The sequence below is a fragment of the Bos indicus x Bos taurus genome, chromosome 27 (genome assembly GCF_003369695.1).
Source record: "Bos indicus x Bos taurus breed Angus x Brahman F1 hybrid chromosome 27, Bos_hybrid_MaternalHap_v2.0, whole genome shotgun sequence".
In the NCBI taxonomy this organism is placed as follows: Eukaryota; Metazoa; Chordata; class Mammalia; order Artiodactyla; family Bovidae; genus Bos; species Bos indicus x Bos taurus.
This window is the reverse complement of record NC_040102.1, coordinates 14407310-14433262: the sequence shown is the minus strand read 5'-3', so window position 1 is coordinate 14433262 and position 25953 is coordinate 14407310. Positions and strand designations below refer to the sequence as shown.

The 25953-nt window shown below is 44.7% G+C and overlaps 1 protein-coding gene across 1 annotated transcript in view; it reads right to left on the bottom strand.

Moving 5' to 3' along the window:
- The window catches only part of STOX2 (storkhead box 2), a 197594-nt gene extending 193114 nt beyond the window's left edge, over positions 1–4480 (bottom strand). Inside the window, exon 1 of the mRNA XM_027530125.1 lies at positions 4135–4480. Coding sequence (XP_027385926.1) covers positions 4135–4312 — 178 coding nt within the window. The 5' untranslated portion in view covers positions 4313–4480. The remainder of the gene's footprint in view (positions 1–4134) is intronic.
- Positions 4481–25953: the final 21473 nt, after the last annotated feature.

Here is a 25953-nt window from a genome sequence, read left to right as displayed (position 1 = left end):
TTTCTGCTGTCTGATCATACCGCTGTCCCCCTACTCCCCAGCCAGCCAAACACGTCTGGGATTCCTCCGTCCCGTGACCACTTATGCTCCTGCCCAGGTGGGAGAGCTGTCCTGATCTGAAGGAAGCCCTGCACCAGGCTCAGGGCAAGCCTCTTCTCTGGGAACCCCTCTCCCAGGCCACCAGGAAGAAGTAACTGCTCCTCACTCCCTGAGCTCAGAGGCCTCCGCACATGCCCAGTTCCAGAGTCAGCATCTCTACAAAGATGGCAGGCTTCATCAGTCTTTATAACCTCCAGAAGGACATAGAGCCGGGCGCTAGCAGGCACTCAGTGAACATGTCACGCGTCCAACTGAGTGTTAAATCAAAGTACACAGCACAACTTTAAAACATTGTTAGTTTCCTACCCATACTTCCCTTTGGAGGGCCCCAGAAATCAAAAGTCTGAAATTTTATTCCCTCCATGTCCAAAGTAGGTCATTTCTAAGCAGTGGGTTTGAATCTCCCAAATCAAAACTACTTTTCCTTTGAGTTCCTTAATTCCTTGCTTCTTATTGAATCCATAGTCATCTCCCCCTTGTTGAACCCGGACCTGAAAAGTGTGTGATTAGAACCACATACTTTTGGAATTACAGCCAAAAGTAATCTGGAATTGCTGGCAACTTCAAGACGCATGTTTCAAGTTACAAGGCAAGACAAGATTGTTTTCAATCCTGCAGTGAAAGTGTAGGCTTGCCTCACCAACGCTGGGCCGCAGCCAAAAAAGAGGGCCTGGGCAGACCTCTTGTCCATGGGGTTAATGCATTTGTGCGCACGTGCGCGCGCGCACATACACACCCCACGAGGAGAAGGTTACTCTGAGATGGAACAAAGGCAATCTTCCCCTTTCATCACTGAGAGGATCTAACAGGACAATTTTATTACCACGACCTAGAGATGAGCTCTCAGAGACTACCTGGAAAACAACCAAACTTTGTGAATAATTATTAACCATAAGTAGAATAAAATGCAAACTGGCATTTGCCTACCAGTTATTTAAGAGGACTACTTGTGACTGATGAAGTTAATTCAAGTTCAACAAGAGGAAATATGATGCCCTCCAGAAGGCTCATCTCTGTCTGGTTTTGTGGCTGTCTCATACCCACGAAATAATCAAGGAAAATCACAAAACCACATAAAAGCACCTGATAATATAGGTAGTCAGTCTGAGGGATCCGTTGAAAGTTATCCTGCAAGAAATGCATTACTAATAATAAAATCTCACAGATAATGATCAACTCCTGCTTTTGCATATAAATTAGACAGAGTGCCTATGAGACTGGCACTCACTCCTTCCAGATTTAGAGCTAGGTTCCCTCTGAGTACACGTCTGTGGCTGAGGTTTTGTTTCTTGTATTTTTGAGTGCATGAACCTGTCCACACATATACTGTGCCTCAGAGTAAAAGGTTGTGAGCCAGTTATCAGGGGCTTCTGGACTTTGGAGTTTCAAAGCTCAATAAAAGATCTTCCACCAAAAAATTAGGAAGCCTTGCAGCTGACACGGAGGTTCCCTGAGAGAAGTTTTACAGGAGGTGAACCATCACAAACAATTCAGTATTTTACCATCGTTACTGAATCCCCAAGCAGTTCACAAAAGCTAACCACCTGGATCCCAGAAGACATCACCCATGCTCCTTGGTCTGCTGTGGGTTTCAGGAGGTGCTCTGCGTGCTGGCCATCATGCTACTGAGGTAAGGGCTGAGCCAGTGCAGCTACTCTACCTGCCAGCTGCCAGTCAGCTTGAGACAGTTCAAGATACTGAGGCAACAGGCCACAGTCAATGAACTACAGCAATCTGTAAACCCTTAAAATGCCAAAATAGTTCTATTTGCTTGATATGACAAATCACCAATTCCCATAAGCTCACCAATTCTGCTAAAATGAAAAATAATACGAACAACCGAAATATTTACAAATCAAACGGTATTATTATAATAGCTGGGATTTTGAACAGTGGGAGAGATTTAAAGATGCAATGAGATTGGTCATATACTGGTAAGTTCTGAAGCTGGATAATGGGTTCATAGGAGTTCAATATAGCATTTTTTATTATAAGCAAAACCCTTAAGGTTTTGCTTCTGCAGTTTGTTACCTGGAGTCCACTGAGATCCAAAAATATTAAATGGAAAATTCCAGAAACAAGCAATTCATACGTTTTACATTGGGCATCATTCTGAGTAGCTTCATGAACTCACTCCCCCATCCCACCCTATCCTGGGATGTAAATCATCCCTTTGCCCAGCGAATCCACAATGCATAGGTCACCTGCCTGCCCATTAGCCACTTAGCAGTCGCCCTGCCCAGCATCACTTCAACAGTGGTGGTATTGCAGTGTTTGTGTCCATGTAACCATTACTTTACTTAACGATGGCCCCAAAGCAGAAGAGAAATGATGCTAGCAATTCAGATATTCTCTTACTGTAAGAAATTTTAAAATTAAATTTTATCATAGGTATGAAGGTATAGGAAAAAACAGTATTAACATATAGGTCCATCTGGGGTTGCAGGCATCTGCTCAAGGTCTTGAAACATCCTGGCAAAGAAGGGGAGAGGGAGAGAACTACTGTACTAGTTTTGCATATTGTTTGAAATTTTCCAAAATAGAAAGTAAAGAATAAGTATGAAGTCAAGGTTAAAAACTATTGAAATGCAATCTCTGCAGTGCCTAAAAATGACTACATACATTCTTACCTCCTAGTGTGTTGCAGTTCTACAGTAGGAGAGCAGATGAAATCTCGGAGACATTAATCTTGGCCCTTTACTAAGGCAGCTTAATTACAGGGACTCCATTGAGGTTTTTGCTAACGTCAAAAAAGAAAGTGAAGGCACCTTTCGAAATTTCAACACACGTTGTAAAACACACAAGAGGCAAGCTTTACTAGTTTTTTGTCTACTGGATTTAAAGAAAGTTTTGTAAAGATCTCTGCTATTCGAAAATTGACAAAACACAACAAAACAAAACAAAAATGCTATAAATTTGCCATACGTAGAGGAAGGCACGTTAGCAGGTAAAAAGGTCTGCTTTCAGCAGAAGGTAGCGTAGCAACCCTGGCTAACGAAAAAGGCGGCTTTACCGTCTTTTAGCGTTTGAACTTTTGACCTCCTCCCAAAATGTCACAAAAGAATTTCTAAACCTTGGGACTAGAAGAATGGTTTCTCTCCCGAAACCGTTTCACAAAATATTACTATTTACTATATCCGTTTTGAGCCACCGAGCCTAAAGTACAAAAATAAAAAGTATAGTCTAAAATAGATGCAGACTGGGTTGAGAAAAAGTAAGGCAATTTAAGAAACAAACAGCAGATCGAGACGCGCTGGAAATGCAGCAGTGAACAGCACCTTGCAGGCTCTTCCCGGACACTGCTTTCTCTTTTGTTGAGGATCAGACTTTTTTCTCTGGTCCTCGTGTCTCTTCCTACCTTCAAACTCACAAAATGACTTGAAAGATGTACGGGCGGCAACGAAATCTACACAGCTCAGTCGTGCACAGAAACACCGGCGCTTAAAAGTCAACCCACCCCGGGAGGGACGCGCCGCCCCGGGCAGAGGCAGCCGGGGGTGGCGCGGAGGGGCCGGGTCCCGGTCCCCGGACAGGATGCACCCGGGGGCGCCCGCGCACCTAGCCGCCGTCTCCCGCGGCTAAGCCCGCTGCCGCTCGAAGCTACCTGGGCGCCGTCTGTCTCCACCTCTCCCTCGTCTGCACGCTCGCCCGCGGCCAGAGCCGAGCGCAGAAGCGGAAACCCGGCAGCCCCGGAGCGGCCGAGGACCCGCCGAGCCTCCCGCGCCGCCGCCCACCTGGTCGGCCCCAGGCACCGCCCCGCAGGTGCCGCCAGGGAGGCTCCCGCCGGCCGGCCAGGAGCGCCGTGCGCGCAGAGGTACTGCTCCCGGGGTTTCGGTGCCAGGAAGCTCCCCCGTCCCGCGCGCGCCCAGGCCGCCGGCCCCTCCCCCGGCGCGGCGCGGGGGTGGAGAGAGACGCGGGCGCCCGGGGGAACCCGGCCTGCGCGCCGGCTCCGGCAGGGCGGGGAGAGGTCCCCGGCGCTACGGCACCGGACGCGACCCGGCGGGACGGGACGGGGCGCCCGGCGGCCGGACTCACCGAGGCAGCGGATGTGGAAGCCCGAGGGCGGCCGCAGCGCCCGGCGCGACCAGCCCTCGCGCAGCGCCTCCAGATGCTCCTCCTTGCCCTGGATCAGCAGAACCTGCTCGTCGATCCAGCCCAGGAAGAACGTCTCGGCCACCGCTGCCGTGACCTTCTTGTTCCAGAAGTGCTGCATGTTCTCGGCTTTGAAGTCGGCGAAGATCTCGTAGCCGATGTGGTGCCGGGAGAGCTGCCGGGGCCCGGCCGGGGACGTGGGCCGGGCGGCCTCGGACCTCTGCCCCGCCGGCCCCTCAGCCGGGCCCAGGACGATGGCCAGAGAGTGAGGCGCGATCTGCAGAAACTTCTCCATCTTCGGAGGCATCCGGCGCCCGCCGCGTGACCCCACTCACAGCCGCCGCCGCCGCCTCCCGCCGCTCCCGGGAACGGCCGAGCAAACTGAGCTGCGGGACAAGCGGGGAGCGTTAGTGCCGCCCCCCCGGAGCCGGCCGCCCGGCCGCCCCCCCGCCACCCTGCGCCCCGACGCCAGGACACCCCGGGACCCGCTTGGGCGCAAGCCCGCGGGTGGGCGCAGCGTGGTCGCCACGCGTGGACGGGGCGCGTGTGCGGTGCCCTCTAGGGCCGGGGGCTAGCGCGCGTTACCTGCAGCTCCGGGCCACCCTCCGGGCACCGCTCATTTTCCAGCCGTGGCACCCTTGCCTCCCTCGGCACCCGGCGGCCCCGGCGAGGGGCGGAGACGCGGAATGGGGGCGGGCAGTTCGCGTGAGGCAGGGGAACCCGCCTGGCCGGACCGGGCCGGAGGAATCCCCAACAGTCCGCGGCGGAAGGTGGTCCCGGGGGGTGTGGATGGCCGGGTCCTGGGGTGCGTTTAGGTGGCGGGTCCACGGACTCACGGCGACTCACGGAAGGCCCCGAGTCCCAGAGCTGCGCGTGTCGCTCCTCCCCACGCTCCACCCCGCCCCCACCTCCCACCTCCTGCTGGAACAAGTGCCTCCGCTGACTGGTTGATGTGCCCTTGGAAGTGGCTTTTTAAAAAACTTAGTCAACCACGAAAAATTGTCATCAGTCCCTCCTCCCAAACCCTTGTGGGAACTCTCTCCCGTATCTGCATCCCGTACTGTGGGCCTAAGGTAGAAGAAACCCGGTCATTGCTAGTGTCTTCTTCCATTGACGAAAAGGATATGAAATTCACCAGGAAAGGTAATGATTATACTCTTTTAGAAAACGAAAACAAACAAACAAAAAACCGATTCATTAAGCTTCTTTCTGTACAAACTCCGTTTTTCTTCTTTTTCATTGAGAAAGACTAGTTGTATATCTAGAACCCTAATTGACCCCAAGGTTTCATGTTAAATTTTCCTGGAGCAACGTTTCTCAAACTTAAGTGCTCACAGAGTCGCCTGCAGCTTTTGTCAAAACAGAGGTACCAGGATGTGGGTCTCACTACTGATTCAGTAGGTCTGCTGTGGAACCTAACCACTGTTCTTTCTAACAAATTCTTAGCTAACTGCTGGTGGTGGTGGTCCTGGGCCACACTTTGAAAACGCCTGACCTGAAAAAAAAAAAAAAAAGTTATATGATGAGAGGGATCATTGAAGGGTTTCTTGCCAAGGTTGCAGTGGCCACACTGCCAATGTCCCTGGAAAATTTACATTGTGCTTACATCCCCTTCAGCGGGGCACTTGGGTACATCATCATGAAGGAAGATGCAAATGTTTCTTGGCAAGGAACTGTTCCTTCCCTAGGTTCAGCCTCCAAGACCTTTATCTTGACCCATGTAGTGGAGACAGTTCCTGGTTATTTTCCAAGGAAAACTGTTTAACATCTATCAATGCCTCATTCTTACAAAACTCAAGGAGGAGGAACAATTATTCCGATTTTTCCAAGGAGAAAAATGATGTGAGCTAATTTGGCCAAGGTCACACAATGAATAGTTGATAAGCCCAAGATTTGAATCAGACTTATGACTCCGGAACCCAAGTTGCCTCGACATACATTGCAGCCTCCAAAGGAACTGAAAACCTCCACGATAAACTAGTATGACTTCATTCAGGAGATACTGCTGCACCGATTTACTTGAAAATGTTCAGAAAGAACTTTTCTGGTAACTTATCAAATAAGAAATCCTCTCTCCCTGGGGAGAACCCTTGCCTCAGTTTTCTCCATACTGAAGCTCAATATCAAGTGGGATGTAAAGAATGAAAGAGCACTGTGAATGAAATTCTTTATCAGCCCTTCTCCCCGCTGCCTGCTGTCAACTGCCTGCCATTCCTGCAAGGAGAGAGGGCTTTGCTAAACTTGCTCTGCTCCAGGCTTATCAGTCGCTGGTTGTCCACTGGGATATAACAGACACTCAGACAGTCATCACTCAGGGAGGTGCATTCCAGCTTAAGGGCCATCACTTTGGAATTTCTGTTCATGGCAGATTGTGTTTTCCCAAGAGAGCTGCCACAACGCTTCCCAGGCTTGTGCGTTTCATAATGTGACCCCGTCACTCCCCTGTCTGGACATAGAATCTCTCTTCACCCCTTGAACTCTGGTTAGGACCTCTGATTGCTTTGACCAGTAGAGCAGAGATGAATTGGAGGAGGGCATGGCAACACACTCCAGGATTCTTGTCTGGATAATCCCATGGACAGAGGAGCCTGGCAGGCTATGGTCCATAGTGTCGAAAAGAGTTGGATAGAACTGAAGTGACTTCGCACGCATGAACTGATGCTGAACCGGTTCTGGGAGTAGACTGATTAGCCTCTTAGCTCTCACTTAAGCTTCTTGGAAGCAGCCACCTTGTAACAAGTGTAGGTACCCCGAGATCATCATGTTGTGAGGAAGGTCAAGCTAGTCATGAGAAGGAGGTATGGAAAGAGCACAGTGCTGGCCAGTTCCCAGCCATTCTCACCTTCCCAGCTTAAACACCAACACAGGAGTGAAAGAGATATTCTAGCCCCAGCAGACACCAAATATAATAGAACCATGGCCCCAGAGTAACCCCCAATCGAGCTGTCCCAGGCATCCCTGGGTATTCAAGTCAATCCAACTGAAGCTTTGTATACCCAAGGTGATCCTTCCCCAGCTGTGCCTGGTCTCAATTCCTGATCTACCCAACTATGAGCATAATAAAGTGGCAGCTGTTTTTCATCACTGAGTTTTGAGGTACATGATTAAAGAGCAATAGGTCATTGGACCACTGTTATAATGTTTGCACTACTTAATGTTGCACTGTGGTAATGTTTGCATGCTTCTTGGGAAAGTCTAACAAATAAGAATCTAGGCAGGAAAGAAGATTTCAGGGATGCCCTGATTGTGGCACCTCTGGAAAGTCAACTTTTATAAAGCAAAATGGAAATTCTGCTACGTTATTTTTATCTCACAAGTGTGATAAGTGATTTAGACTCCTAACTCCATAATTCAAGGCACCAATTGATTAATGTGTCAGGAAGAATGGCATCTGCACAAACCACTCAATAAAACCTCACTGCAGTAGGAGCCCAAGAGTTCCCACAGAGATCTTATAACTGTGGGGTTACTGCTTATTCTAATTAAAAGCCCCCTAAAGGATTCTTTCAAGGGTAAGCCACCAACACCCTTAACTGTAGCACGTGCATGCCTGCATGCTCAGTTGCTCAATCATGTCTGACTCTTTGTGACCCCATGGACTGTAGCCCGATAGGCTCCTCTGTCCATGGGCTTTCAGGCAAGAATACTGGAGCGGACTGCCATGCCCTCCAGGGGATCTTCCCAACCCAGGGATGGAAACCTACATTTCCATGTCTCCTGTATTGGCAGTGCCACCTGGAAAGCCCATGACTTATGCAGTATTAGTGATTCTGTGTGATGTTTATGTCTACATGCTCACCTACTAGCCAGAAAGATGCTCTCAGTGGAATGTCTGTTACTGTTTATCCCAGGTTAATAATTAGAATAGCTAACGTTATCATGGTGCTTCCTATGTGTCGTATACAGTGTAGACACTTTATTATACTCATTCATTTAATCTGTGCAGAAACCCTATGGGCTGGATACTTTTGTCATCTTAACTTTATAGATGAGAAACTGATCCACAGAGATCTTAACTTTGGTGAACTTCATGTGCTCAAGGTCTTGGTGACTTGGTGTAAAGTTCTCAAGCCAAGATTCACATCCAGGCAGTCTGGTTCCAGAGTCTGTGCTCTTAACAACTGCATAAAGGCCCCCTCCACTCTTCTTCAAAGAGTTACTGATCATCTTGTTATCACAGCCGCACGTGTGTGAATCACTTGAGGATACTGGCTCAAATAGTGGTTGAGAATGAGTTTGATGTTGAAAACACTGCAAAAGTACGTCAGATGCTTCACTTCTCCTGACAGCCTACCAAAGATACTTCACTTAGTCAAGACCTGTATTGATCTTCCTTACAGGGAACAGTTTTTGATGGCTTGAGACAGTTTCTCAAAATGTCTCAAAGTGCTCTTAAATGCTATGCTGATTCCTGGCTCATTCCCCGCCCCCAAAGAATGAATCTCTTCTAAGACAAAGTTTAATATTGCTGCCATAATTGAGAGCCTCGTGTAAGCCTAAAAATGAACTCTGGCCGGTTCTTGGATCTTCTGAATAATGCCTCTGTTGAGAGTAACCCAGCCATGACGCTTCTGTATTCTGGCTTTCATACTGTACCAGCCCTGGCATCTCCATCACAAACCAGAAGCCCATCCCAGTTGGAAACCAGTTTTCAAAGAGCAGTGTGTAAAACGTACTTTTCTTTGTCTTCTGTTTCTATGCGTGGTTGGTTCTTGTTCATTTCCTAAAGCTGTACATGGGAGCAGTTGAGAATAGAAGCCAGCCTAGTTTTCCTATTAAAATATTTTACACTCTTCCTGACTATAACTGTAAACCCAACTCAACATACCCCACATTTTATGCCAGAAGTCCATTTTATTTGAACAAAAATTTCATCGGCCATATCAAGTTATTGTGGGTTTTTAAATGAAGTATTTTAAATAGCAGATGTCCATGTTCTTAGCATGCATGCCTCAGTCTTTAACTCAAAGTGATTAGAAGTTGCTAAATCTTGCTACCGTTCATTAAGGATCATATATCAAAAAACTTGTATTCTAGGCAGTATGCTGAGTAACTAGAGATACAGAATAGGACATAATGCTTATTTGTGGGGAGCGTACAGTTTGCAAGAGGAGACAGACAGTAATCCCCCCAAAATGAAATTAGGCCTTATTAGTGAAATAGTGGACAAATGTACATATTACAATGGGGAGGGAGATAAAAGGAAGGATAAGTTCATTAAATGGGCAACATTGAGAATGACATAAGACTTCATACAGTGAATAATATTGAACTAAGACTTGAAAGAGGAGTACTTACTGTATGAGGCTGACATATAACATGCAGTCCTTTCCAACCTAAGGGACATGATCCATTCGTGAGTCTCAGTCGCTGGGCAGTGTGTCCAAGAAAATGGTTATAAACAATAGTACCTGTTTGGGATTGATTCCTTTTTATTTATTTTTAGAATAGGGTGGATTCAAAGTTCCTCTTGAAATGAGTTTGCTCAATCCTTCATATTCTGCTAGGCTTTCTTAGATACAAAAGAAAGGGGCTGGAGTTACAGCCACCCTGCCAGGGTTCGTGCCGTTCACCAGTGCTCCCATGAGGTTTGGTCCCTCATGTAAATGGCATCTTCTGTGTAGGCTGTGTTGGGGGAAGAAAACATGGCAAACTGTTGCCATGATATGTACTCTACTGTCATTAATTTCATAACTGTATGGATGAGCCTATATAACACCTTGTGGCCATTTCATGTGAAATAATAGCTGATATTAATAACAAAACAACGTGAGAAAACAAACACAATTCTTGTGTATTTCTCCTACTAACTGGAATGGAATCAGTTCATTATCTGTTAATTTTTTTTTAACCTAATTGCCAAGTTCTACCCTTGATTTTGTCTGCTCCAAATATGGAAGTGGATGCTCAGAGTCTGAGATCTTCAACAATGGAAATTATAACCTGCCAGGACCCTGTCATCTTGCCCAGTCAACAGGCCCGCCTTCCTCTAAAATCACTGCAGATGGCAGATCTCCAAAGGCAAGAAAAGAGCCAACTAAAAATAGATGGTTTTAGGCAAATGCTGTAGTTAATCAGATAACTGCTATCTGAAACATGCAGATACCAAAGCATTTTAAAAGATAGACACAATCATTCTCAAGAGAACGCTTAATGATCTTATTCATGTTGTATTTGTTAAAGTGGAACTTCAAAATCATCGACATTGGGCCTTGTTACAAATGGAATTTGATTCCTATGGTGTTTTACACTTAATTACTTTTGAAATGTGACTAACCAGAGTTTAGAAATCTAATTATATGTAGTTAGTCATTCTTGGTGATTCAAGATAAAGTCATTAACTTCTAAGCATTTGTCTCATTTATTCTAGATGAATAAATGTACCTTTCTAAAAAAATGAAGTTGCTTTATTTGTAATTTGTTATATTTCCCTTATACTATTAATGGGGATTGTCCTGAAAATTTAGAAATGCAAAATAAGTGGCAAGTCAACAAGACTTGTCTACCATCTGTGACAGTTATTGTGAATCTTAGTATCTTTTCAGCACACAGCTGTCAATTTATGTTTATCCTACTTAAATATTTTAAAGGGCGTAAATCTAAATTGAAAAAGTAATTAGATAAGCACTCTATGTCTAAAAATTAAGTTTCATATCAGAATTAAATATATACATACAATAAAAACATTTTATTAGAAAACATAATTATTATCAAGAAAAAAGCACATTTAGGCCTTCCATTCCTGGCAATAGAGCACAGTAGACATCCTACAATTTTCTCAGTTTTTTGTTGTAGTCATGTTACCCCATGGGCTATAGCCCACCAGGCTCCTCTGTCCATGGAACTCTGCAGGCAAGAATACTGGAGTGGGGCTGCCATTTCCTTCTCCAGAGATCTTCCCGACCCAGGGATTGAACTCATGTGTCCTGCATTGGCAGGCGGATTCTTTACCACTGTGCCACCAGTGAAGCCCCAAAACTTCTCAGTACAAGCACTCAAAAATGGAAAGTAAAATGTTTTAAATTAGAACTCAAAGGATGGATTTAAGACTAGACAATATATCATTTTTTTACCTACTAGGGTGGTTATAATTAAAAAACAAAAAAAGGCAGACAATAGCAAGTGTTGTTGAAGATGTGGAAACACCGAAGCCCTCATACAGAGCTGGTGGGAATGTCAAATGATATAGTCATTTACGGAAAACAGTTTAGCAGTCCCTCAAAAAGTGCAACAGACCTATATATGACCTGACAATTCCACTTCTAGAGATCTACCAGAGAGAAATGAAACGGAAACATATATCCCCACAAAGACTTGTCCACAGTGGTCATAGCAGCAGCATTTACAATAGTCAAAAAATAGAAACTACTGAAATGTGCATAAACTGATGAATGGATAGCAAAATGTTGAATATCCATACCACAGAATAAGTCAACCCTCAATATTCATGGGGGATTGGTTCCAGACTCTATAGTACCGTGGATCTTGCATATTTGTGGAGTCTACATTTGTGGATTCAACCATCCACAGATCAAAAATGGGTTTGATTTGTCCAGAAATCAAAATGTATGATTTTGATTTGTATGAAACATCTGGAAAGGCAAAATTCTAGAGAAGAAAAGTAGGATTAGTAGCTTCCAAGGGTTGGGGAGGAAATGGGGGCTGATTGCTAATGGAGAAGGTGTTCCTTTTAAGAATGACGGAAATGTTCTAAAATTATGTGGTGGTAATGATTGCACCGGAGAAGGCAATGGCACCCCACTCCAGTACTCTTGCCTGGAAAATCCCATGGATGGAGGAGCCTAGTGGGCTGCAGTCCATGGCGTCACTAGAGTCGGACACGACTGAGCGACTTCCCTTTCACTTTTCACTTTCATGCATTGGAGAAGGAAATGGCAACCCACTCCAGTGTTCTTGCCTGGGGAATCCCAGGGATGGGGGAGCCTGGTGGGCTGCCGTCTATGGGGTCGCACAGAGTCGGACACGACTGAAGCAACTTAGCAGCAGCAGTAGCAATGATTGCACAACTCTGTGGATACACTGAAATTCTTTGACTTGTATGCTTAACAGAGGTGAATGTTTTGCTGTATAAGTTACATCTCGGTAAGGCAGTTAGTAAAGATAAAAGCAAATAACAATGGTCACGTGATCCAACAAAGGCTGCTCTTAGAATGTCTTAGTTTGTTCACGTGATTTGCACCTGTGGAATATGTGAATGTGGTGTTTGTGTCTCCCTTCGTGTTTGGGAAGAGCATGTCTGTCACTGTTGCTGCTGGGACCACAACCAGACTGCTGGGTTCACACGAGGAACCAAACACCAGAAAGTGGGTGATTGACTGGATTGGGCAAATTCTAATCATGCCGACGGAGGCTGTGTTACACCTACCACTGCAAAGGGCTTGGGGTTGCCTTTTCCTTAGGACTTCTGCACAGCTGAGTGTATAGGCTCCAAGCTAAGAACCTATTACAATTAACCGACTTCCACATTTCCTCCAGACAGTTTCCATCATGATCCTAACTTGTCTCTAACCCAGGCTTTGACTTACTTTTTTAGTGAAGATCATAGACAAGCCTACCCCAGCCATAGCTAGAATGAATGCTTTCTACGAAAATGTGATTTCTCTATTGATGCTCAGTTTTCCTCCTGACTCAGAACTCAACCATAGAGATCTTTAGACCATTTTCTAAATCTCTAACCTATCTAACCTATCCTAATCAATTCCATGGGTAAATTTAAAGAACAATATATTAATAAAAATAAACTTAATTGGGGGGCTGTCAAAAAGTAAAATAAACTTACTTGGTCACGATCTTGGTACAATTCATCATCTTCACAAACCACCTAATATCTATCAGATCAGATCAGATCAGTCACTCAGTCGTGTCCGACTCTTTGTGACTCCATGAATCACAGCACACCAGGCCTTCCCTGTCCATCACCAACTCCCGGAGTTCACTCAGACTCGTGTCCAGTGATGCCATCCAGCCATCTCATCCTCTGTCGTCCCCTTCTCCTCCTGCCCCCAATCCCTCCCAGCATCAGAGTCTTTTCCAATGAGTCAACTCTTCGCATGAGGTGGCCAAAGTACTGGAGTTTCAGCTTTAGCATCATTCCTTCCAAAGAAATCCCAGGGCTGATCTCCTTCAGAATGGACTGGTTGGATCTCCTTGCAGTCCAAGGGACTCTCAAGAGTCTTCTCCAACACCACAGTTCAAAAGCATCAATTCTTTGGCGCTCAGCCTTCTTCACAGTCCAACTCTCACATCCATACATGACCACAGGAAAAACCATAGCCTTGACTAGACGAACCTTTGTTGGCAAAGTAATGTCTCTGCTTTTGAATATGCTATCTAGGTTGGTCATAACTATACCAATATTATAATATGGTTTGAGTTGGACAAAGTGTTGGCAAAACAAAAGCAAAGCCATGGTTCTAAATATGGTCAGACCAGTCCAAGCATTGTGTCCTCAGAAAGGGAAAAGGTATCTCTGCTTTGTCTTGCATTCATTAGAGCTAAGTGCTCTCGCACATTTTTGTTTGGTGGCCAGGGATCTCAATGATTACCACCTGAATTTGATGAATCAGACTCTAAATACTAAAAATGTCCCCACAGGCAACGTCTGTTTCTCCCATTTGTCCTTTTGTGACTGGAGACTCAGATAATTTCAGCAGCTCAGACTCCCAGGCTCTTATCTACCCTACCAGCCCTCATCTTTAAGGGATTATCCTTCACAGAGGTTGCCTCTGCCGTACAAGGGCACACAGGGAAATCTGCGAATATACTGGCCACGGAGAGATTCTCAGGGCCGGTGGTCCCTGAGCTGTGGGTAGGTGACCTGATGGATGGTCCCCTTTTCTCCATCCAGAGTTTGGGAAGATGGAAGACGTTCTGAAGATGGATGGCAGTGATGGTTCACAACAGTGGAGACGTACTAAAGCCATTGAGCTGTACACTTTAAAATTGCTTAAAATGGTGAATTTTATGTTATTTAAAATGTATTGTTGAAACATCTCTGGAAACTTACATCTCTTCCTTTGGAAACTGGAAAAGTTCTGCTCAGGCTATCCACAGAGTTTTAGCTATTTTGAGAGGAATCCCGTTTGCTCTTTGTTGAAACCCAGCAAGGCAGTGGCTCAGGGGCAGGGCTGTGGCCACGCCCGTATTCCCCTCTCCGCAGGTCCTTCCCTCCGCTTACCACATGCCCCCTCTGACTGCAGCGCCGAGCTCAAGCAGCTCTTTGTTTGAACACTTCCATTCCTTCTGTCCCCAGGACTGGGGCATGAGCTCCTCAAGCATTCTCTTGGGCTGCCTTCCAACCTGCTTAAGCCTCTGTCTTAACTACATTCAAGTCCATTTCCTCCCCTCCTCTGACATTTGCCAACCTCCCTCACTTGCCTCTCACCCTTGAAAAACAAACCCCAAAATGAAACACAAACAAGTCCTGCTACACTTTATTCCGCTTGCACTGAACCTTACTACACCAAGTTAAAACTGAAATCTTCATGAGTTCACGGTTTCATTCAACAAATGTTCCTGCACATCTGCTAGTGGCAGGGATAGAGTTTAGCTCGGAGACTATAAAGACAGTTAAGACACAATTATGCTTCCCAGGTGGCTCAGTGGTAAACAATCTGCTTGCCAATGCAGAAGATGCCAGGATGCATGTTCGATCCCTGGGTGGGGAAGATCCCCTGGAGGAGGAAATGGCAACCCACTCCAGTATTCTTGCCTGGAAAATTCCATAGACAGAGGAGCCTGGTGGGTTACAGTCCTTGGGGTCGCAAAGAGTCAGACACAACTGAGCGACTATGCACACGCAAGACACAGTTTCAGTCCTCGTGAAGTCTGTGGTCCAGCGGAGGAAACAAATACTCAGGAAATTACAACCCAGAGTAAAAATGCAACCGGAGGAGTGAGCACTGGGTGGGGTGGGGCACAGAGGCTGGGGTGGGATGAGGGCACACGACCCAGTGAAACGATGGAAAGAAGGGTATTTCAGAAAGAGGAGACAGTGTGTGAGGAGCCCGAGAGCAGCTGCTGCTGCTGCTGCTAAGTCGTTTCAGTCGTGTCCGACTCTGTGAGACCCCATAGACGGCAGCCCACCAGGCTGTCCCATCCCTGGGATTCTCCAGGCAAGAACACTGGAGTGGGTTGCCATTTCCTTCTCCAGTGCATGAAAGTGAAAAGTGAAAGTGAGGCACTAAAACAGGGCCTGTAACCAGGTTAGTCTTCCTCCTGGTTCTAGCATTGTGTGCAGGATAGGAAATGCAGCCTCTGAATAAAACTGCTTCTTTGGTTTCCCTGTGAAGTTCTATGGCCTCACCTTAGGAGCTCACAGCCCCAAATTGATTTTTCCAGTTTTCTTGTTCAAAATTTCAAAAGAACCGTAAATATCAGTGTGAGAAAGACCGCACGTCATCTTTGGAGCTTACCTCCTGGAAAAGATTCTGCTTTCAGGACCCTGACGCACAACGTCACCTCCCTTTCCCTGTGATTTCCTTCTTTACTTCACACTGGGTAGAAAGACACTGAAAATAATGTGCATAATGTGAAAGCAGCTTGAACGCTCAGAAGTATGGTCCGAGGGTGAGGGATGGATCGTCATAATTAATAAGCAGATACGTTGCTCAGTGGAAGGGAGTAGAGTCTGAAATCTTGGGTGTGGTCCCTCTTCCCTGAGTCTGTGATCTGGAGTACATTTGACACCTCTCTGCAGGGCACCTTGTCATTTTTTACTGTCTTGCATTCCATATTCTTAAGAAGTCGTTCATCCCTGACTGTACACACACACACAGATACAGGTAGATGATGCAAATGTGGATACATTAAAATGTTTAATATAAATAAGTCATTTTCTAGGTAATCAGTATACTATTCTTTTAATTTTCCTGAATGCTTGAAAATTCTTATAATACAAAATTTGTAAACAGCATTTTTATCTTCTGAACGGGAAAGTCATCACTCAGTCATGTCCAACTCTTTGCAACCCCATAGACTATATAGTTCATGGAATTCTCCAGGCCCAAATCCTGGAGTGGGTAGCCTTTCTCTTCTCCAGAAGATCTTCCCAACCCAGGGACTGAACCCAGGTCTCCTGCATTGCAGGCAGATTTTTTACCAGCTGAGCCACAAGGGAAGCCCAAGAATACCAGACTGGGTAGCCTATCCCTTCTCCAGTGGATCTTCCCAACCCAGGAATTGAACCAGGGTCTCCTGCACTGCAGGCGGATTCTTTACCAATGGAGCTATCAGGCTGGTTTCTAATCTGTGATCTGTGACCCTCTGTTGGTTCAAGGCTCCCTTTCGGGTCCCGCGTCATTTCACGCCACCTCTCCCTGCCATATCAGCATGTGCTCAGGAACGGACAGGAGCCCGCTACCACATCTCCTTCACTTGTGGTATGTTTATGCTAACTTCTTACCTTTTTAAGGGGCATTTTATCTCCAACTGTGACATAAAGGCTTTTAGGGATTTCAGGATGAACAAGTATTGAGAGGAAGTGGGGGAGGCAGATGTCTTCCCAAAGCCCAGAGAGGACATCACAGAGGCCAGATCCCCTGTCTACACGCATGTGGGCACACCGTGTCCCTCCTGAAGCCACATGTCTCAAAGCGGGTTCTGCTTTAACTTGGCTGCTGTTCTGAGTCCCATGCCTTCTCCGGACCACCCACTGCTCCTTTGGGAAGTACTGCCATGGTCCCAGCTGTGGACGGGCCGACTCTCCTAGGCTACATATTCAGCTTGTGCATCCCAGGCAGTGCAGCGGTAAAGAACCTGCCTGCCAATGAGTGCAGGAGACGCAGGAGACTCGAGTTCCATCCCTGGGTCAGGAAGATTCCCCTGGGAGGAGGAGACAGCAACCCACTCCAGTATTCTCACCTGGAGAATCCCATGGGCAGAAGAGCCTGGTGAGCTACAGTCCATAGGGTCGCTAGCAGTCAGATGTGACTGATGCACATGGTTGAGACACCAAAAACACTGGGCTGACTGACCTCCAGGACTCCGTCGACATGTAAGACACCGTAAGTTCATGACAAAGCAGAGCGGTTTGTGTCCTCACAGGAGTATCTCCCCAGGCCTTCTCCTACTTCTTCCTCACCCCCTACTCCCTCCCCATTATCTCATTACCCACACTGGTGACCTTGTTCTGAGCCTTTCATTCCCCAGGGGCTGGTTCTCCTGGACTCTGCTGATGTGTGACCCTAAAGCAAAAACGTTCAGAAGCAAAGTGGAATTGAGGCAAGTAGTCTAAAATCCAGACTTTTTTTTTTTTGGAAGCTGGGGGAGGAGGGTCATCCTTGAAAATAAAATTGCTTATCTCTCTTTCATGACATTAAAATATATTTTTTAAAAGCTAAACTGCCTTCACTATAGTTTAAGAGGGGTTTTCTGTTTTTCAGAACTCTCTTATTATGTCTTTTTTTGAGAAAAGCTTTGTCAAAGCATATTTCAGTCTAAAAATACAAATACTTTCCTTTAGGAAGTCACCGCTCCCTTCCCCTTACATATTTGAGGAAATACTGCAGATCTAGTCATGATGTTTAAAAAGGAAAAAAAAAAAGGAAGCCCTACCACAAAACAAATCCCTCTCCCGTGTTTTCACGGGAGCCAATAACAGTAAAAGCTGAAATGATGGGTGGTGGGTGGGGGCCTCTTTCCCCTCCAGGTCGACCCCCCACCTTCTGTTTTCTGTGGGTTGAACATTCAATAAATCTAAAGGAGAAACAACAAAAGTCCTTTCATTCTGAAAGTATACAAAAACACAGGCTTTAGGCCTGAGGTTTCTGTCTCTTCCGTCGGCTGAATGAACTACAGGAATTCGTGTAACGATCCCTGCGATGATCCTTCTTCAGAGCAGATGTAAACGCCTGGCTCTGTCTGACCGGCTCCAACTCTGACCCTTCTTTCTTCCCTGACTGTTCCCTGCCCTGACTTGCCTGGATTATGTGATTATCACGAGGAATTATCAGCCCCCGGGGGAATCCTTGAAGGCACCCTGACTACTTTCTCTTTGCTTCAGCACATTTCCAAGAATGGACACAGGCAATTCAGAAAAGCCTTCTTTCCTAAAGACAGCTGCTCAGGCCCCAGGTCTGCATACCTCACTCTGACGGTTTTGAGGCACTGAGTCAGTGTGGGAGGTTCTAAGGGGCCTACTGAATGGGCGCTATCAATTAGCTTTGGAGGTGAGCCTGCAAAAAGAAAATTCACACCATCTCTCAGAGAGTTTTATATTCAGCTGGAGGAGATAATTATCAATGAGTACATTTCAGTTAAAAGAAAGTGCATGCAGGACTTCCTTGGTGGTCCAGTGGCTAAGACTCTGCGCTCCCAGTGCTGGAGACCTGAGTTCGATCCCTGGTCAGGGAACTAGATCCCATATGCCGCAGCTAAATAAAGATCTTGGGTGCCTCAACTAAGACCTGGTGCAGTCAAATAAATTAATTAATTTAAAAAAAAAGAATGTGAATGCCATGAATTGCTAAAATCTGTGATTATCACCTGAAAAGAGTGTGCAGTTTGAGTTGAGTGTTTGGGGAACACTTTGTGCCAAATAAACAAAACAGAGGAGCAGTTAATGCCCTGGGCTTAGTCAGAAGGGTTTGGTACTTACTAGCTGCGAGAACCCAGAGAAGGCAATGGCACCCCACCCCAGTACTCTTCCCTGGAAAATCCCATGGACGGAGGAGCCTGGTAGGCTGCAGTCCACGGAGTAGCTGAGGGTCGGACACGACTGAGCGACTTCACTTTCACTTTTCACTTTCGTGCATTGGAGGAGGAAATGACAACCCACTCCAGTGTTCTTGCCTGGAGAATCTCAGGGACAGTGGAGCCTGGTGGGCTGCCGTCTGTGGGGTCGCACAGAGTCAGACACAACTGAAGTGACTCAGCAGCAGCAGCAGCAGCTGTGAGAACCAGGGCAAAATATTTCATCTATTTCTGCCTTAGTTTCTTTCCTCTTCTATAAAATGGAGATAATAAAAGTACTTATCTCCAAAGGCTGTAATAAAGAATGCACAAAAACATATTTACGTATATGTATGTATCTATAGTTAAATCTCTATTTTTTAACCTGGTTTCTCACTAGAATGTAAGCTCCATGAGAACAGGACTATTGATCATTTGCTGCTGGGATGACTATGCAATGTCAGCTTGATTAGGCTGGAAGAACTTGCCCAGCATTTTTTTCCGGCATGTTTCTGGGGTTAGGGTTGACCACAAGAGAAATTTGCACGCTATTTGGAAGTCAGGTGAATCCTGTGCCATGTTGGTAGGCTCTGAATAAAGTCAGTGCAGGGGCCCAAGCACCGTGTCAGCTCATATGTGGTGTCACTGATCTGCTGGCCACACCTGGTACAGCAGGCAGCTCCTTCTCCTCCATTTCCCACCAGATCTTATTGCCCAGCTTCTCCAACCCCTGGGCCAGACGTGTGTGTGGCTTGGTGGTGAAGACCAGCAGCTTCGTCAACATGTATTAGCAGGGTTGGGGGCAGTAGAGATAGACAGATTCTGGTTTGTTCTCATGGGTCCCAGTTGGTCTGGGCTGATTGCATTTCCTATCTAGCTTTCCTGCCCCCACTGTTGGTAACCTAGGTAACCTGTAAAGGCTTCAGGCTCATCACCAGATGCAGAGGCAACAGCCTTGCATAGACCCTGCCCCACAGCTGCCCCCACTACTATGTGAGGTCTCGTTCCTAGAATAAATCCATTTTTCACTTACAGTGATCCTGCTTCTCTGACTGAACCCAGATTATACAGAAATTAGTACCAGAAATGGTTCCAGAGGATGTGTTCTCAGTTCTAGGCCATCTGAAACTGGTTCTCTGATTGTATTCAATTTAAAGGTATTAGTGATGAGAATTATTAATAATGACTAATAATGGTAGTCCATGAGATGAGGTGGCAAAAATTAATTATTATTTGCAATCAAACGTTCATAGAAAGCAAGATTCTAGGTGACTAAGAAGCTTCTTCAATAAAAAGAAGCCCTTTATAGACAATGAGGTTGTTGGGCTACAGTCTGGAGAACGTGGGTAAAGAAAATGATGAGCTCAGGGCTTTAAATCCCCAGCTGAAGGTCTGGCTGAAGGATAAGAAATATTTTTTGAGCATGCGTGCTCAGTCTTGTGTGATTATTTGTGATCTTATGACTGTAGCCTACCAGGCTCCTCTGTCCATGGGGATTCTCCAGGCAAGAATACTGGAGTGAGTTGCTGTGTCCTCCAGGGGATCTTTCCCACCCAGGGATCAAACCGGTGTCTCTTGTGTCTCCCGCATTGGCAGGTGAATTTTTTTTTACCTCTAGTGCCAACCTGGGAAGCCTGAAACATTCTATAGTCACCCTAAAAACAAACAACCTTTTTCCTGTAGCTACAACACCAAGATTTCTGAAAACCAAACCAAAGTCCAATTCAGATGAATTCTAGTCTTCCAGGATCTCTTTTGTTAAAGTTAAGGCAATGATGGAAAGAAGTAGGACCCTAAAATTGGAGGAGACATACAGGCATAGTCAGTACAGCTGGGAACCTTGAGTTCGCAGATTCTGCCAAGTCTTCCATGCCAGTAAAAGAAATTCCATCTCCTATGTCTAAGGAAGGGATTGTCCTTGAGCCAGAAGATCATGCAATGGTCTCTTCCAAGATCTTTCAAAAGACCGGTGACCCTCTGCAGGATAAACTCATAGATCCTGTGCGTGCTCAGTCAATTCAGTCGTATCTGACTCTTTGCGATCCCATGGACTATATGCCTTCCAGGTTCCTTTGTCCATGGGATTCTCCAGGCAAGAATACTGTAGTGGGTTGCCATGCCCTCCCCCAGATCCTCCAGGGGATCTTCCTGACCCAGGGATCGAACCCACATCTCCTGTGTCTCCTGCATGGCAGGCAGATTCTTTACTGCTGAGCCACCAGGGCCAGACTCAAATTCCATCAAGTCCCAACAGATACTAAATATGACTTATGAGGTTGCTATGCACACCAGACGAATTGCAGGGTTTTACCAATATATATCAATAACAATTGGGGGCACATGTGTGGGAATCCAATAAATGTGTTAGATCATAGTGGAAGCTGTATAATGTTGAATTGGACTGAATTTATTTATATAAATACATGAAAATAAATGTTGTATAATGTAAATTAAAACAGAGATCCAAGTGTTCTTCATTCAGTGTGTTAGCCCAGTGGCTGGGAGTGGCCCTAATGGTTTCCTTAACTGACTGACAAAAATCTGGACTTAAAAGTAACAACACAAAATCCTTAAAAAAAAATTAGCAAAGAGAGACTTCTGACACAGAATGAACAGAAGATGGGAAAAGGTAATTCCAATTTCCGACACATTTGGCCTTCAAGAATGAATGAAAAGCAAAGAGTTTCATTTTATCCACGTCTAAGAGATTCAGCCTTTGTGAGGTTTGTCTCTGCTTTTTACACTGGGTCCACGTCGGAACACCATGCGTCATTTTTGCCCAGCTTTGTGTACCATCTGCAATTTGCAAATATTCTTGCGTGCTAAAGTCTGGAGATGCGGTTAATTTTAATGAGCAGTTATAATTAAATCATTTCGTCATTCAAGCACAAGACCCTTCCTTTTCCGTTGCTCTCTCCCCCATGGAACGAGTCCTGTGATTGAGGCCAGTGAGCACTGTCCCATTCCTAAGAACTACGAATTCCACCAGTTTTGTGGCTTTCAGTTTTGACCCCAAATTTCCTACCTCTGTGTGTTAGGAAAATGTAAACTTCTTCATGTCTTTCGTGGCTTTAATTAACATGCCTGGGCCAGAATCCAACAGACAACACGAGCCAACTCTAGACGAGGAGGAAAAGGAGGAGCCGGAATTCAATCCAGCTCTGGGGGCTTCCTCACTCTCCTGGCCCCTGGCCCCAGAAACACTCCAGTCTTTAAGAGTTTCAGCAGAAAAAGCTTTCATGGGTCTAAGAAATAAGTCATCTGCCTGAATTTGTCTTCTTTTAAGCACTTCTGTTCCCAAATACTGTTCATGCTCTTAAATTCTGTTTCTTATTTTGAAAAAAGTATTTACCTTTTTTTTGACAACTCTATCTTCTTTAAAGATCTTTTGTGCCAGTCACTCAGTTGTGTCCAACTCTTTGCGATTCCACAGTCTGTAGCCCGCCAGGTTCCTCTGTCCATGAAATTTTCCAAGCAAGAATATTGGAGCGGGTTGCCATTTCCTGCTCCTCTTCCCAACCCAGGGATCAAACCAATGTCTCCTGTGACTCCTGTATTAGCAGGTAGATTCTTTACCATCTTACTTTAAAAAATACTTGTAAATGGAGAACAATTATGCAGTGGCATTTTAGGAATCAAAATCATAATGTGTGGCCTAGGTGAATAATGTTTTTAAAAAACTCTTGGTGTAAACAGAAGGAAGAAAGTTTTCTGAAAATCATTGCTGAATGTTGAACTCATTTATAACACCCATCATTTATGTTAACATTAGTTATATTCCTTGAAATTATTTGAAGGGCAGAATTTGGTCTGTTTCTCTGAATTTATTTGGAACTTGACAATTTGATTTCATTTTAATTTCTTTTTATCCATTTTTTTATTTAGGAAATTTAATCCTTTATCATACCAATATCATAATGGAAAAGTTAGGCCATTACAGTGTGAGAGATTAGTTTAACATCTACTATTTATTATAAATATTTAGCAAAAAAAAATCTATGGTTTGGTTAAATGCTGCATTATGTAACCCCTAACATATTTGAATTCCAATTTATCTAATTATTAAATTCAGAACAATTTATTGCAATTTTATGTTTTTCCAATTGTAAGATAAGAAAAATATTGACTGCTGTTACCACTGTACTGAGAGTATGAACAGGGAATTCCCTGTTGGTTCAGTGGCTAAGACTCCATGCTTCCACACTGGAGGCGCTGGTTTGATCCCTGCTGGGGGAACTAAGATCCCCGTGTGCCTCAGAGGTGGCCAAAAATATATACAGAGATAGAGAGAGCATGAACAGAGGTTTACAAGCCCCACTTGCTAATAACTGCTTAGTAATCCTGCACTGATTTATGCCATTGTAGCGATTTCATGCTGGATTTTCCAGAATCAAAGCAGGGGTGTGGTCATTCTGTAAACATGAGCATTATGCATGTGCAAACCTAGAGAATCCTGCTCACCAGAATTTAGAAACAGAGACATCGCCTTAGACATGAGACCTTTACTGGAAGGAGACTCCATTTTCTTCCACAAAGCATGACAATCTTATAACAACCTTATAGTCTTTGCTTTATGGTAAATCTCATTGGGTAACAATCATTATATAGTAAATATTTTATAATAATTTCTCCACTTAAGTCAAAATTTTGAAGCTACACACACATGAACTTTCCCCAGAATGTTTCTAATTCAAAGGCAAGATTTATAAAATGTAAAAGTTAGAAGGCTCTTATAAAATATACAATTCTCTCTTCTAAACATTTTTTATAATTTGAAGAAATTTTTAATAAAACAATTTAAAGGTTATTTCTTCTCTTTCTGACCTCTCTGCTTCAACAGCTACAATCAGATTTTTTTTTTAATGATTATCATTAAATCAAGAAATTCTTGGTTTTAGCTAATTGTTAAGCATTTTAATGCCCAAAGTACATAGGGGTCTGCTTAAATCTCATTTAAATGACATTTCATGAGCTATTTATTCTTACTTCTGTGAACTGGTGGTTTCTGAGACATTTAATTGAAATATAACATTGCCAAATAAAATATAAGACATCAAGTTAAACTTGAATTTTAAGCAAACAATAAAAACATTTTTATTATACATCCCAAATATTGCATCAGTTCAGTTCAGTCGCTTAGTCATGTCCAACTCTTTGCAACCCCATGAATCGCAGCACGCCAGGCCTCCCTGTCCATCACCAACTCCCGGAGTTCACTCAAACTCACGTCCATCGAGTAGGTGATGCCATCCAGCCATCTCATCCTCTGTCATCCCCTTCTCCTCTTGCCCCCAATCCCTCCCAGCATCAGAGTCTTTTCCAATGAGTCAACTCTTCGCATGAGGTGGCAAAGTATTGGCGTTTCAGCTTTAGCATCAGTCCTTCCAATAAACACCCAGGACTGATCTCCTTCAGAATGGACTGGTTGGATCTCCTTGCAGTCCAAGGCACTCTCAAGAGTCTTCTCCAACACCACAGTTCAAAAGCATCAATTCTTCAGTGCTCAGCTTTCTTCACAGTCCAACTCTCACATCCATACATGACCACTGGAAAAACCATAGCCACTGGTTGACTAGACGGACCTTTGTTGGCAAAGTAATGTCTCTGCTTTTCAATATGCTATCTAGGTTGGTCATAACTTTCCTTTCAAGGAGTAAGCATCTTTTTATTTCATGGCTGCTATCACCATCTGCAGTGATTTTGGAGCCCCCCAAAATAAAGTCTGACACTGTTTCCACTGTTTCCCATCTATTTCCCATGAAGTGATGGGACCAGATGTCATGATCTTAGTTTTCTGAATGTTGAGCTTTAAGCCAACTGTTCACTCTCCTCTTTCACTTTCATCAAGAGGCTTTTTAGTTCCTCTTCACTTTCTGCCATAAGGGTGGTGTCATCTGCATATCTGAGGTTATTGATATTTCCCCCAGCAATCTTGACTCCAGCTTGTGCTTCTTCCAGCCCAGCGTTTCTCATGATGTACTGTGCATAGAAGTTAAATAAGCAGGGTGACAATATACAGCCTTGACGTACTCCTTTTCCTATTTGGAACCAGTCTGTTGTTTCATGTCCAGTTCTAACTGTTGCTTCTTGACCTGCATATAGGTTTCTCAAGAGGCAGGCAGGAATTCCAGTTGAGGTATTTCAAATCGTGAAAGATGATGCTGTGAAAGTGCTGCACTCAATATGCCAGCAAATTGGGAAAACTCAGCAGTGGCCACAGGACTGGAAAAGGTCAGTTTTCATTCCAATCCCAAAGAAAGGCAATGCCAAAGAGTGTTCAAACTACTGCACAATTGCACTCATCTCACACGCTAGTAAAGTAATGCTCAAAATTCTCCAAGCCAGGCTTCAGCAATACGTGAACCGTGAAATTCCAGATGTTCAAGCTGGTTTGAGAAAAGGCAGAGGAACCAGAGATCAAATTGCCAACATCCTCTGGATCATGGAAAAAGCAAGAGAGTTCCAGAAAAACATCTATTTCTGCTTTATTGACTATGCCAAAGCCTTTGACTGTGTGGATCACAATAAACTGTGGAAAATTCTGCAAGAGATGGGAATACCAGACCACCTGACCTGCCTCTTGAGAAATATTGCATAGGATATACTAAAATTTTGCAGTTAGGGCCACAAATTCAAATTTAACTTGGCATCCTATATGCTTAAAAACAGCTTTATTAAGAAAGTCATGTATCATAAAATTCCAGAACTTTGTGTACAATTCAGTAGTTTTTAGTTTATTCAGAGTTATGCAACCACCATCACAATCTACTTTTAAAAACATTTTATCACCCAGAAAAGAAACCCTGTAGTCATTATCAGTCACTCCTTTCCCCAGTTGCCCTAGGCAACCACTAATTTACTTCCTGTCTGTACAGACTTGCCCATTTTGGACATTTTTCATATAAGAACTCATACAACATGATACGTGATCTTTTGTGATCGATTTCTTGCACTTAGCATGGCTTCATTGTTTATCCATGTTGTAGTGTGTATCACTGCATCTTATTTTATGTGATAAATTGGGCAAGCCATGAAATTAAAAGACGCTTACTCCTTGGAAGGAAAGTTATG